This window comes from Anolis sagrei, chromosome 4 (genome assembly GCF_037176765.1).
Source record: "Anolis sagrei isolate rAnoSag1 chromosome 4, rAnoSag1.mat, whole genome shotgun sequence".
Lineage (NCBI taxonomy): Eukaryota > Metazoa > Chordata > Lepidosauria > Squamata > Dactyloidae > Anolis > Anolis sagrei.
In genome coordinates this window covers 210684860-210698365 of record NC_090024.1, presented here as the reverse complement: position 1 = coordinate 210698365, position 13506 = coordinate 210684860, and the positions used below count along the sequence as shown (strand labels likewise).

General features: G+C 40.1%; 1 protein-coding gene across 1 annotated transcript in view; it reads left to right on the top strand.

The window, feature by feature from the left end:
- Positions 1-8670, top strand: part of PIGU (phosphatidylinositol glycan anchor biosynthesis class U) — a 37773-nt gene extending 29103 nt beyond the window's left edge. The window contains exon 12 of the mRNA XM_067468145.1: positions 7059-8670. Within this exon, the coding sequence (XP_067324246.1) occupies positions 7059-7172 (114 nt within the window). The 3' untranslated portion in view covers positions 7173-8670. The remainder of the gene's footprint in view (positions 1-7058) is intronic.
- Positions 8671-13506: the final 4836 nt, after the last annotated feature.

Here is a 13506-nt window from a genome sequence, read left to right as displayed (position 1 = left end):
GGATGAGCTCCCACTGTTAGGCCCAGCTTCTGCCAGCCTAGCAGTTTGAAAACATGCAAATGTGAGTAGATCAATAGGTACCGCTTCTGCAAGAAGGTAATGGTGCTGCATGCAGTCATGCTGGCCACATGACCTTGGAGGTGTCTACGGACAACACCGGCTCTTCGGCTTAGAAATGGAGATGAGCACTACCCAGACATGACTAGACTTAATGTCAGTGGAAACCTTTACCTTTACCTTTACCTTTTATAGCATCTAAAAACTTGATGCCTTTCAAACAAGTGAGGATATAGAAAATAACTGTAAATTTTGACTTGGTGTGTAGATTGTCTGGACGCCCTTAGTTATAGATTCACATATCACCTGAACCAGGAACTGTTTGTCGAAGGCTTTCATGGCTGGAATCACGGTTGTTGTAGGTTTTTTTGGGCTATATGGCCATGTTCTAGAGGCATTCTCTCCTGACGTTTTGCCTGCATCTACGGCTAGCATCCTCAGAGGTACCTGAGGATGCTTGCCATAGATGCAGGCAAAACGTCAGGAGAGAATGCCTCTAGAACATGGCCATATAGCCCGAAAAAACCTACAACAACCCAGGAACTGTTTATATGTAGTTACTGGTTTACTTCTGTGAAGGCAGGAATGAAGAGTTTGATCACCTGAATGTGTCCATCTGTCATAGGAAACTGAGGGTTCAAGGCAGCTAATCATTTAAATCATCTCAATGGAGAACCTAATTTTTTTTTGCATCAAAGACACCAGTTGGCCACCTCTCCTGCTTCTTCAAGAATGCGGGCAATATCTACTCCACAGGGAAAGGCTTTTCTGGTTGCTAAACCTTACAGAGATCAACAAACTAACTCAACAAGATGTCACTTGGGGTGGTTTGGTCAGTTCTTTCAATGGGAGCTGAACAAGGATTTTTTGCTCTAGGTTACTGTTCTAAAAAATGAATAATAATAATAATAATAATAATAATAATAATAATAATAATAATCTTTGTTTATACCCCACCACCATCTCCCTGAAAGGACTCGCGGCGGCTCACAAAAGCACTCCAAAGTGCAGTACATAACAAATAATACATAAGCATATAAAACAGCAACATAAGTATAAAAACAACAAACACATATAAAAATACAAGATCACAGAACAGGGTGGCCTGTTCTAATTCCAGCTTTCACTGATGCTGCAATCTTGGTGCAAGCAATTATAAGGAACACTACAAGAATAACAACTATGAAACATCTCCTGCTGACAATGTAACAGAACAGGTTTTCTATCTAGTCTAGAGGACAACTTGTTAAAATAAAGAAGGGGAAAATACACAGGACAGCCAGCAAGCAATACTACATGATTCCTCATTAGATTTCAGGTATGATGCAATTATACCTTAACTGCTGCAAAATGGAATTAACCATTAGAAATTCAATATTCATACAGTTGTTTATTTAGTTAGTTAGTTAGTTAATTTTCATCCCATCTTTCTCCTGATGTAGGAATTCAAAGTGGCTAACCATAAATATAAAACAATGTGAATACATGAAAATAGAAATTAAAAACAATTAAATAATTGTACATTAAAATATTAACAGGTATAACTTAGCCCAGTTTAGAATGTAACTATGACTTTGTTTTTAGTTGTTTTTATAGCAGGCTGAGAGGCAATAAACAAATGCCTTAATAATAAACAATGGAATTGGAAATAGTTACAGGAGGTTACGTTCCATTATTATTTAGATATGTTTTGTACCAAAGGCCTGCTAGTTGTAACATTGTGCATTTGAGAAAGCAAAGAGCTATTTTTCAAAGCCACAATAAAGGCAACTAACTCATGGATCGGGGGGGGGGGGGCATTTTGAACTGAACTATTTGAAAGGACTTGGAAAGAGCTGGAGCTGTTTCATGAGTCTCTCCTTGACTCTAGTACTATATATAGGAGCAAGTCGCTTCTGGTGTGAGAGAATTGGCTGTCTGCAAGGACGTTGCCCAGGGGACGCCTGGATGATTTGATGTTTTTATCATCCTTGTGGGAGGTTTCTCTCATGTCCCCGCATGAGGAGCTGGAGCTGACAGAGGGAGCTCATTTGCCTCTCCCCGGATTCGAACCTGTGACCTGTCGGTCTTCAGTCCTGCCGGCACAGGGGTTTAACCCACTGCACCACCGGGGGCTAACTACTATATATATAAAAGCGCATCAAACCATCTAGGAATCAAGTAAAATATTAGGGAAAAATCCACCACCAAATCACTATGCGTTCCAAGTGCTGCCATTTAAAGGCTGTACCAAAATCAATTTGCAAATGGGAAAATTTCACCATTTTCATATTCATTAAATACAATTAATTACATTAAATTAAATTAAATTCATTAATACAAGAAGCAGAGAGCTCTCACAAAAAATCCCATTCACTAATATTTGTACTGCCTATCCTCATGCATATGATATGCAAGTCAACTGAATTATTTTAAATGAAATTAAATCAGAATAACGATGTATTTATGTTTTTTAAGACCAAACTTACTTTCCCATTTAATGTTGGGCTACAACCCTTACCATTCCCAGATAGCATGGGCAGTGGTTTAGGATGATGGGAACTTTAGTCCAGTAATATCTTAGGAATATGGTGAAAAAGAGCTACACTTAGGACTGAAGGAAAATACCATTTCAATAATTAATCCAAAGCTTATACAGTGCAATTTGGATAACTATCTATGGATCGATCATGGTGGTGGTGGTGGTGTTTATTTATGGCCTGCTTTTTCTATCCTCAAGGAGATTCAAGGTTGGCACTTCCATAGGATAATGCTGCTCTAGGGAAAGTATTTCCTGTCAGAGAGAAGTAGGAGATAGAGTTCTTTGCTGGGGGAAGCTAATTGTTTATGTACAGAGATACCTATTTACCTATTCAGTTTTGGATACTGATTATGCTATGGAAATCACCCCTTACAATCCAGTCAACATGGGTCTTTCTCTTTCCTTTCATCTGCAGAGATGAACAAAGTTAGTGTTGGGTTTCAATATGGGAGCTATTGAGTGTCAGATTTCATTTCATTTTATTTCATTCAGTGTCAGATTTTATTTCCTGTTCTTCAGTGTCTCCTTGAGCTCTTTGGCACAAATCCGTTACTTATTCTAAAGTGTTGGGAGATACATATCCTCTCTTCATCCTTTCAAATGAACCTTAATAAACATGCAGTAATTTTATGTTGGATTTATCTAGCTCTCCAAATTTTGTTACAAGTCACTGCCCAAGGAATCAAGACAGTGGGACCTGTGCTGTAATTACTTACAGTCTGGTAGACAACACACAAAAGGAGCAAAGGAGTAGCAGAAGGAAAAGGAAAATAATGCAATTTCCAATGTCTGCTTAGACTTGGTTAGAATTTGGCCACTGATTCAATCCTTTCCAGGAGAGAGAAGCATTTTGACAGTCCACACCATGGGGGATGGGTTGGCAGGAGGCTGGCCATGTGTCTCCCATCCTTCTTATACGACACAACTGTTTGTTGAGTCAACTCACCTAGGTTTTGAGATAAACTGGAAAGAAAAGATTAAATATGAAAAAGATGGTTGATTTACATCCTGCCTTTCTCCAACCCACCCAGCGTAGGATTACAGTCCTGAAGTGAAGTGTTTGCAGGTTGTATTGCTCCAAAAGTAGGTTGCAACTGTCTGAAAAGCATATCAGATACAACAAAGTATTTCTCCTGGCAAGTTACTTAAAGGAGTAAAATCTGCATTGCTGGAGGGTATATACTGCCTTTGCTTCAGGGATGTGAAATTACTTCTTTCAGCTTAGCAGTTGGAGTATTCTGAGTTTTTCCAGTACCGTTCAGGGAGATGGAAGACATAAATCTTTATTTGTGGTCTCAATTTATAGTGGAGGCCTTTGATTTTTACTTTGTGAATACCATTTTAGATAATTGAGAGCAATACTTCTTACTCTATCAGGTGGAGTGGAGTCATATTTTTGCTACATTTTGTTTTTTTTGCTTGTGTGCCTGTGTCATATTTGTGCCCATTGACTAGAACTGTTTCTTTCCTCGAAACTCACCACAGACTAGGAGCCAACATCAATCCACAGATTGCCACATTGGGTAGCATTGCTTTAGAATTTAAAACGCATTACAAAATCATACATTAGTCCTAGTACATGGACTTTCTCATGACTTATATTTTAAAATTTATTGCCAGCTGTTGTGAGGTGTTGATAGTTACCTCCAGTCCCCTTCATGTAGACTCCAAGTGACACATCTGCCAGGCTTTTGGATATTAATTGTAAGATGAAGAACTGGGTCAAGAGCAAAGCCTTAGGGTTTGAATGCAGTGCACTGGAAACCATTAAAGCATTTGATGCTCTGCTGGAGAAAAATAAGGTGTCTATACTCTTTGTACAAATAAACATGGATGCACGGAGTATGATTTCTGTTGATCCTTCAGACTTGCTTTGCTGGGTGTGTTGCAGTAGCTGCTATCTTTAATGAAATGGTTTTGTGAATAAAAGCTGGAGAGGAGGGGATAATATGAGTTAGCTGTTTGTGTTTCTCATTGTGTAGCAATACACACAGGGATGATCTGTATTTATGTGCTGCAGCTTCCCAGAATGTGATTTACAGCATTTTTATCTTTTCCCTTCCTCCAACACTTTCCACACTTTGGCAAAGTGATTCATCACTGAGTTTTAAAATGAAAACAAAGAAACATTCAGAACTGTATATCTGTTCTTAGTGCTTCTGATCTAATTCACTTTCCATGGAAACCAGAGTATCAGGCAGCTTGTAAATGAAGTGGTTTTTGAAGTAGCTCCTCTTTGCTTCCAAGCAACGGGCAATGAGAATGAAGAATAAGGTACCACAAAAGAGGGAGAGTCTTCATTCTGGCTTCAGATCAGTTATCTTGATTTCCATGTGAGAGTTTTAACATTTCACCTCCTGGTTCCTAACATTGTGAACACACCTTGCCTTCGCTGCTATTTTTTACCAACTACAAATCCTTGGTTCATATTGATTAGGCAAGAGAGCCTGTCTTATTTCATTCACTAATCTGAACACCAGGAACCTGTCACACTGATCTTACTCCAGAATGAGGTCCCATGGGGACAAGACAGAATTTTTGACTCTGCTTTTTAGAGACAACCTTTGAAAGAAACAGTGAGCCCTGTAGTAATAATGTTTGCCCAAACAAGACAGCCCAAGGTAGATGTATTTGAAAGAATTTGTATTCCTTATTCTCTCTCATTTTTATTTCTATCTCATATTTGATATATATAATCAAGGGAATCATTTGGTGTAATTCTTGCACTGCACTGTGGATAAAGGATCAGGTGTTTGAAAATGGTCTCACACAGAGAACATGCATATAGAAAGGGGGGGGGGAGAAGAAAGATAGTTGGTTCATTATGCTTTTGCAATTTGCACTGTTTAGTGTACTTCACAGTAATCCTTTCAGTAACCTTGCAGTCAGGCCTGGCATTACGTCCTAGCATCCTCAAGCAGTTGTCAGCGCTTTATCATGTTGGAAAGATCCACTATTGCTGACTAGAGTGGTTCTTAATCTGTGGCAGATATGTTTCGCTCGGACTATTTGCCATAAAATGTAGGTATGTTTTAATGTTCCTATATTTCCAGTGGAGGATTGTTGCTGACTTAGTAAGGGCACAGCATAGATGAACTTTGAGGATAGGATTTCCTGATTCAATAGCTGTTAACACCTCAACTAATTCTACATGATGTTCATGTCTCAGCTTATTCTGCAATCCCAGGCACACTTAATTATGGATGATTAATATTGAATTTAAGGTGGTGGTGCAGCGGGTTAAACCACCGAACTGCTGAACTTGCTGACCGAAAGGTTGGTGATTTGAATCTCGGGAGCAGGGTGAGCTCCCGCTATTATCCTCAGCTTCTGCCAACCTAGCAGTTCAAAAATATGCAAGTGTGAGTATCACATCTGTGGGAAGGTAATGGCACTCCATGCAGTCATGCTGGCCACATGACCTTGGAGGTGTCTACGGACAACACTGGCTCTTTAGCTTAGAAATGGAGATGAGCACCACCCAGACACGACTAGACTTAATGTCAGTGAAAAACCTTCACCTTTACTATATCATCATCATCATCATCATATAGAACTCACTGATACCTTCTTCTAAGTACGGTGAGTGAATTTGTGATTGCAGTACCAGGCTGCTTCATTATTAGGACATAAGTTCGTAAAAATGTACACGTTTATGTGGTATGTATAAAATAAGATAGCAATAGGTAGAATCTGCTTGTTGATCTATGCATGATTTGGAGTAGATTGATGATAACCTTTCACCCCCAATTTATTAATACTAGCCGTTTTAGGATTTAAATTAGGCCATTGCAATCCCTGATATGTAGAAGCTCAGATACAGATTTGCGTGTTCAAGTCAGCAGTGTATGGTTCCACTTCTGAGCTGCCATTTTGCACCTGACTTCAGTGGGGAGTGTTGTGAAAAACAAAGGAGATTGCATAGCTCTGACATTTGTCTTTGCTACTCCTCTGAGCTTCTTCTGGTATTTATTATATAAATGTTTGATTGTCGATTTTTTGAGCTGCTATGGTAGTTTGTAAAAATTAGCCATTGCAAAATAATTATGTAAAAAGAAGATATTGTGGCATCAATTTGTCTTTTTTTTCCTGTCAAACACTTAAGATATTCAAAAATTGCTTCAGTACCTTTATCATGATTTCTCTTTGTTTAAAAGCCGTTTCAATTTGTAAATGTGTTGTGTGCTTATAACAGTAGATGGAAACCACAGATTTTAACATTGCTGGATAATATCTGACTAGGTGCTATAGGCTATATTTCAAAGGTAGGCATTGGCAAATCATCTTTTGAGTATTTTTCCCTCCTAGGAAAACCCTATGAAATACACAATGTTGACTTAAGTTGACAGGAGACTTGAAGGCATGCAAACACATGCTAAAATACAATTCATTAGCAGTCTATTTTGATCTGGAACTGGAGCCAATTTGTATCCAAGGAGTTAATGTCACTCTTGTTTGTCTTTCTCTCTCTCTCTTGCAGATCTTACTCATCTCAGATTATTTCTATGCGTATCTACAGAGGGAATACTACCTCACTCATGGGATCTTCTTAATAAGAAAAGACAGGACAGACCCCATGCTGGTTCTCAAATAAAGCTGATTTAAGAAACAGATTCCTTTGAGAAACAGACAACATTTGAATGGGTAGGTCTGATTTTTAGGAAGATTTTTTTTTTTTTTTTTGCATACGGAGAAAGGGCTGCATTTTGCCCTGGGGGAAAAATGAATTGATGCTGGTACAGACTTCTTCATAAGGAACATAGTCTGGCTTGTAGCCCATTTGAAGCTTCGTCCTCTGACCGTTACATTTCTACGAACTGTAATTATGAGTCGTGGGAGAGTCATTAGGACCTGCTGAAATACATTTGGATTTGTACCTGGGAAAAAAGAAGGCATTATCTGAGGACGATTGCAAGTTCTGCACAAACTACTGGGAATCTTCTTTGTCAGGAAAATGAACAGTTCTATAGATGTTTTGTTCCTCTTGCTGTTCTGCTTCCACTGCTTAAATTGGCAGCTCACCTGCCTCATATATGGGCTCCTTGAAGAATGGGCAGCTGCTCATATAATTGGGCACTTTTTCGCCTTGCTCCGATGTTGGAGACCTTGGACATCCCGTGTATGGTGTTGCGCTTTTGTCCAATGATTGATATCAGCATCCAGAATGAAATTGCTGATCAACCCTAACCTTAGAGGGACATGGAGAGTTAAGTTCTAAATTCTCAGATAGAAGGCAGAGGGGAAATCTTGCTTCCTTTTGTAAAGAAGACTCTGCCCATTCCTATGAATGTGAAGCTGCATCATTTTTGTTTGATTCTAATGAAATAATATTAAAATAAATAATGTAGGGGACCGACAAAGAGATGCATCAACCAGAGCAGTCATGGATAGGCTACCAAATAACCCAAGTATTTCAAATATTTCCCCCTGTTCTTTTATTTTTAGAACATGTTCTGTGTTTCCAGACTTGTGGCGTTTCATGACAAAGGCTGGAAAGCACAAAGCATTTGGCTTTTCTGTAAATGGGAGCATTCTTTTTTCTCTGGGATGTTGGAGCTTTTCAGTATTTATACCATTACAGATTTCACCCACTGTTAACCCTGTAGCTGGAGACACAGTAAAATGTGAGGAGAAAAGCAGCTATGCAAAAATGGTTGCCCCCAATTCACCTTGCAGTTCTATATATTCTGCAAAATTTCCTTGCTTCGGTAACCAAGATACAGGTATTTTTGTTGGAGTTGTTTTATGGTGTTGCTACTATTTTTATTTCTTCTCACCCAAAACAGTTACAGCTGGTTTTTTTCTTAACGATTTTTTTTAACGAAATCATTTCTTAACGAAATGGCTGCCTAACGCAAATGCGATTTAGCCAAAGTCCAGTTACAAAATAGTTTACATTTGGATCAATGAGCAGAAGAAATTAGATTTGGATTCACTGAACGGACAAGAGAATGTGCCCGCTGCCCGCTCACCCCCACCCCACCCCTGCAAAAAGCCACTCTACAGGGCATCATCTCTTTTTCTCTTATAATGTATTTCTTAAACAATTTTTTGAAATTGATTTAAAAGAAAATAAAGACAATCTCGCCTTACTGATTTTGATAAGCAGTGATTTCTGTTGTAAACATCCACAAATGGCAACCATTTATCTGAACAGAGCTGTAGAATCAAATAAGACCTCCTTGAGAAGCTGTTTAAAGATGGACCTGTACTCAAGAGAGTCAAACGGGCTCTCAGAGATAGTCTGCTTTTTGGATGAAACGTATGTTCCAAAGGGAACAGGCTCTCCATAACTTACACAGTTCAGATAATTCAGTTTACAGAACACATACAAAAGAAACAGAACTATGGTGGTAAGTCCCACCTCCCATTTAAAGTCTTGATAAAACTGGCCACTCCCAGTTTCTACTTGATGGTTATTGGGATATGTAAATAAGGTGGCCAGTTAGAGAGAAAAAATTTAGTCCTTCCCTATACAATCCTTTGCCTGGTATGCGGTTAGTAACATAATCCTGCACGTTATGCTACCCACTCTGGACAAACAATACCCCATAGTGCAGCATAGATAGTCTGTAGGCAATGATAGAAGCAGAGTTGCACTTATAACAGCATTTTACTTCACAAGTGCAGTTTGTGCCTTGTAATTGCCAATTGCACAACAGTATCCAGTCACGAATATGTGCTGTGTCATATTGGTATTGTTTATGGGGATTGCATGGTGCTGGTGTAGATATTCACACCACTGCTTCCAGATGGGATCCCCTTAGAGTTAGGCTACAAGGTTGTGTGGAATTAGGAGTGCAGGACCATAGAGCGGTGAATCAGTGCCATTGTGCAAATACAGACACGTGCTAACAAGTGTGCTCCCATAGATATTTTGCCATCATCAGTGATTGTGCGACTGTGATGGAATAGTGGCTTTGTGCGATAAAAGTCCTATAGGAGTAGGAGCATAATGGATGAACTTCATTTGAGGCAACCTAGTTCGAACATGTACCTTATTTATAGAAACACTAGCATATATACCTGGTGTTGCTCAAGTGCCATTGGGACTGTTCCCTATCTACTTTCTCCCTTCTCCAGCTCATAGAGAGCCTACCTCACAATGTCTCCATGGCCATGCTCTAGCAATGGTGGACAGGATCTTTTTGTGGCTCCCTCCTCCCTCTCTCCTCATACCCATCACCTTTCTTAGTGACATCACAGAGGGCCACTTCACCTAGCAACAGTCAATCCAGTGATACCACAGAAGACCACTTCACCTAGCAACAGCTTTTGTGGTGCAAATATATGTGTGTGGTGTGTCACACACACACACACTTTTATATTTAGCGCTGCTTTTGGTTTGTAATATGACCACCACTTCTGAATGCTGAGCTTTTGGTTACAACAAATAAAAACTAGTGTGTGGAGAGCCAGATTGCTCTGGTTTAGAAAATGCAAACAATTTCCCTCACCATGGGGCCACTCATTCACTCGTGGAGCTTTTTATTCATTTTGTAAACTGGTAGGTGTTGGTTTCTATATGCTGTGCACAGCACAAGACCATTTCCCTCTCAACTGTAATTTGCTTTGTATGTATTTTTCTGTTTATACTTAGATGCAAGGGAAGGGAGCGAGGGAGACAAATGAATAGTAGGCACAATTATGTTACTATCGGTGTCAACATTTGCTGGACAAAAAAAAATTGAGAGCTAAAATGGTGCAGGTTGCTTGCATGGGCACATAGTGGTGAGTTGGTCAGAAGGGTCTAGGGACATGCAAAGTGCTATAAAACCTTTTAGCTAAATGTAATTAATGTAACATAATCTTTTCTCTGCCTTAGCTCAGCTGTGTCCTCATTCTCGCATTTCCCCACCCCCGTTTTCATCCTCTTAAATCCTAATCTGGGCTGGCATGCAGAAACCCTGGAGCTATAACATCCTGGCACTGAGTGGTTGCCATGGCATCAGCCATTTTATTTTCCATGTGAGTGAAGGGCATCGGCATCTAAGATAAGTGAGATGGTCCTTGTCCTTTTCCCCACCCATTTCCCTTAGATGCACGAGGTAACCCTTTGGAAATGGAGGATACCATCAATCATTTCCTGGGCTGGACTGGGTTTATATGGCAAGCAAGGTATTCTTCTTGCTCAAAAGTGAGAAAAGAGTTAAGAGAAATCCATCCTAAGTTCTTTATTGGTTGCAGCAGCTCAACTCCATAGTGATGTCTGGTATGGATGCTCCATGTCAATAATAGGATTTTTCAGACATGTTCAGGTAACTTTGGCTGGGCCAGCTGGATACTAACTTGAATAACAACTAGCACTCAGTTGCAGCGTATCGTATATATCATCTCATGGAAGAAGCTCAGACGAGTTTTGAATAACACGAATTTCTCACAATCTCTTGAAAACCAAGGCAGGAGCAACAGCTGAACTTGAGAGTCTCCAAACCCAAATGAATTCAGTCTCCCAGAGGACTTTGAACTTAGAGTCATAGAGTTGAAAGACAACACAAAGGCCATGCAGTCTTACTCTATTCTGCCAACTTCTGTGTTAAAATATCCAGAGAAGGAGACTCCACCACTCTCCAAGGCACCAAACTCCACTGCCAAATGGCTCTTGCCATCAGGAAGCTCTTCATAATGTTTAGGTGGAATCTCAGTTCTTGCCATTTGAATCAATTGCAGCATAAAATGGGCTTGGCCTCTTACAAATATTTAAACATGTCTATTATGGAGCTCCCAGTGGTGCAATGGGGTAAACCCTTGTGCCGGCAGGACTGCTGACTGCCAGGTCAGCAGTTTGAATCCAGGGAGAGCGGGTTGAGCTCCATCTGTTAGCTCCATCTCCCCATGTGGGGACATGAGAGAAGCCTCCCACAAGGATAGTACAACATCAAACATCCAGGCATCCCCTGGGCAACATCCTTGCAGGCGGCTAATTCTCTCACACCAGAAGTGACCTGCAGTTTCTCAAGTCACTCCTGTCACAGAAAAAAAGTCTATTATGTCCTCTTTCAGTCTTCTTTTCTCCAAGCTAAATCTACTCAGCTCCATCAGCGATTCTTCATAGGGGTTTTGATCATTTTGGTCGCCCTGTACAGTCAGGTCAGGTAGAACACCGTCTGAATCATTTTCTTGCTTGTGTGGGGTTTTTTTCTCCACTTGAGTGAGATTTGAGTAGCAATTTATTGGAATGAGTTTTAAGAGGAAACAGTTTGCTTGGATATGAGATTATTTTCTTTCAAATGACAGGATCTGCACAGCAGGTTGTCAAGCTAGCAAAGTAAAGCTATAGGGCATGAACAAATTGGTGCCAACCGCAGCTGCAAGAAGGAGGTTTCTTTGTGCCACTTGAAAAAGAAGGATCTAAGAAGAATTAGGATAGAAATGGAGGCACAAGAGTGCAAAAGAAGAGAGGAATTGATGTGTTCAGAGACCATCTCCTAATGCCTATATTGCTTCCCTGTCTGGCTGGAATTGCATTTGTTCTCCACACTTTGAATGGTAATCATCTCATTGCTTAAAGCTGGCTGCAATATTGCTCTCAGCAATTTGCTTTCTCTATGGTAAAATGCTGTAAGTTCTACAAAATTGCTTAAGGAAAAGAAAGACACTATATTTGTTACAGAGTTTAACCTGGATTACATGATTTTAATTAATGTTTTAATAATTAATGTTTAATTGTATGGTTTTAATTGTATTTATTTTTATATTTGGCATCAAATCACTGCCTGCTGTAAGGGCACCCTGAGTCCCCTTTTAGGGCGAGAAGGAAGGGATACAAATATGTGAAATAATGATGATGATGATGATGATGATGATGATGATGATGATAACCTTAACTTGGGGGGGGGGGGGTGGGTGAAAGTTATCAACATTTTTGTGTTTAAAATAAGCTTCTAGTTGTTGTCGAAGGCTTTCATGGCCAGAATCACTGGGTTGTTGTAGGTTTTTTCAGGCTATATGGCCATGGTCTAGAGGCATTTTCTCCTGACGTTTCGCCTGCATCTATGGCAAGCATCCTCAGAGGTAGTGAGGTCTGTTGGAAGTAAGAAAATGGGTTTATATATCATTCCACAGATATAGTATTAGTGACTTAAATATAGTGACTCAGGGCTAGGGTAGAGAGTATTCCAGGATTTCTCCACCATTGGAAGAAGTTAACTCAGCAGCTGAAGGGAAAAGTAAGAAAGGAACATCCACACGATTTTATAAGTTGACTGTTTGTCTTTGTAACCTCAACAAGTTGTGCCAAGCCTGTCAAGGACTTTGAGAAAATAAAAATATTGTTTGATGTTCAATCTGGAGGTGTCTTAGTTGCAGGGACTCCTGAGCTTTAAAGTAAGGCCCCCGCGGTCCATCCGGCTAAAGAAAGAAGCACATCATAGTTTCAACCTTAAAGTGCCTAGGTGTGACTGCACAGGTCTAATAGGTGAATTGGATTGCCAAAGGAGTCAGGACTGTATGCAGCTTTTTGGCCCTTCATATGAGAAGCAAAATCAGGATCAATCAAACAACATAATTCATGAACAGACCACACCTGGAATATTGTGTCCAATTCTGGTCACCACAATTGAAGAGATGTTGACAAGCCGGAATGTGTCCAGAGGAGGGTGACGAAAATGATCAAAGGTCTGGAGAACATGCTTTATGATGAGTGGCTTAAAGAGCTGGGTATGTTTAGCCTTCAGAAGAGAAGGCAGAGAGTAGACATGATGGCCATGTATACATAAGTGAGGGGAAGTCATAGAGAGGAGGGAGCAAACTTGTTTTCTGCTGCCTGGGGACTAGGATGTGGAACAATGGCTTCAAACTACAGGAAAGAAAAGAGATTCCACCTGAACATTAGGAAGAACTTCCTGACTGAGAACTATTCAGCAGTGGAACTCTTTGCCCTGGAGTGTGGTGGAGGCTCCTCCTTTGGAGGCTTTGGGCAGAGGCTG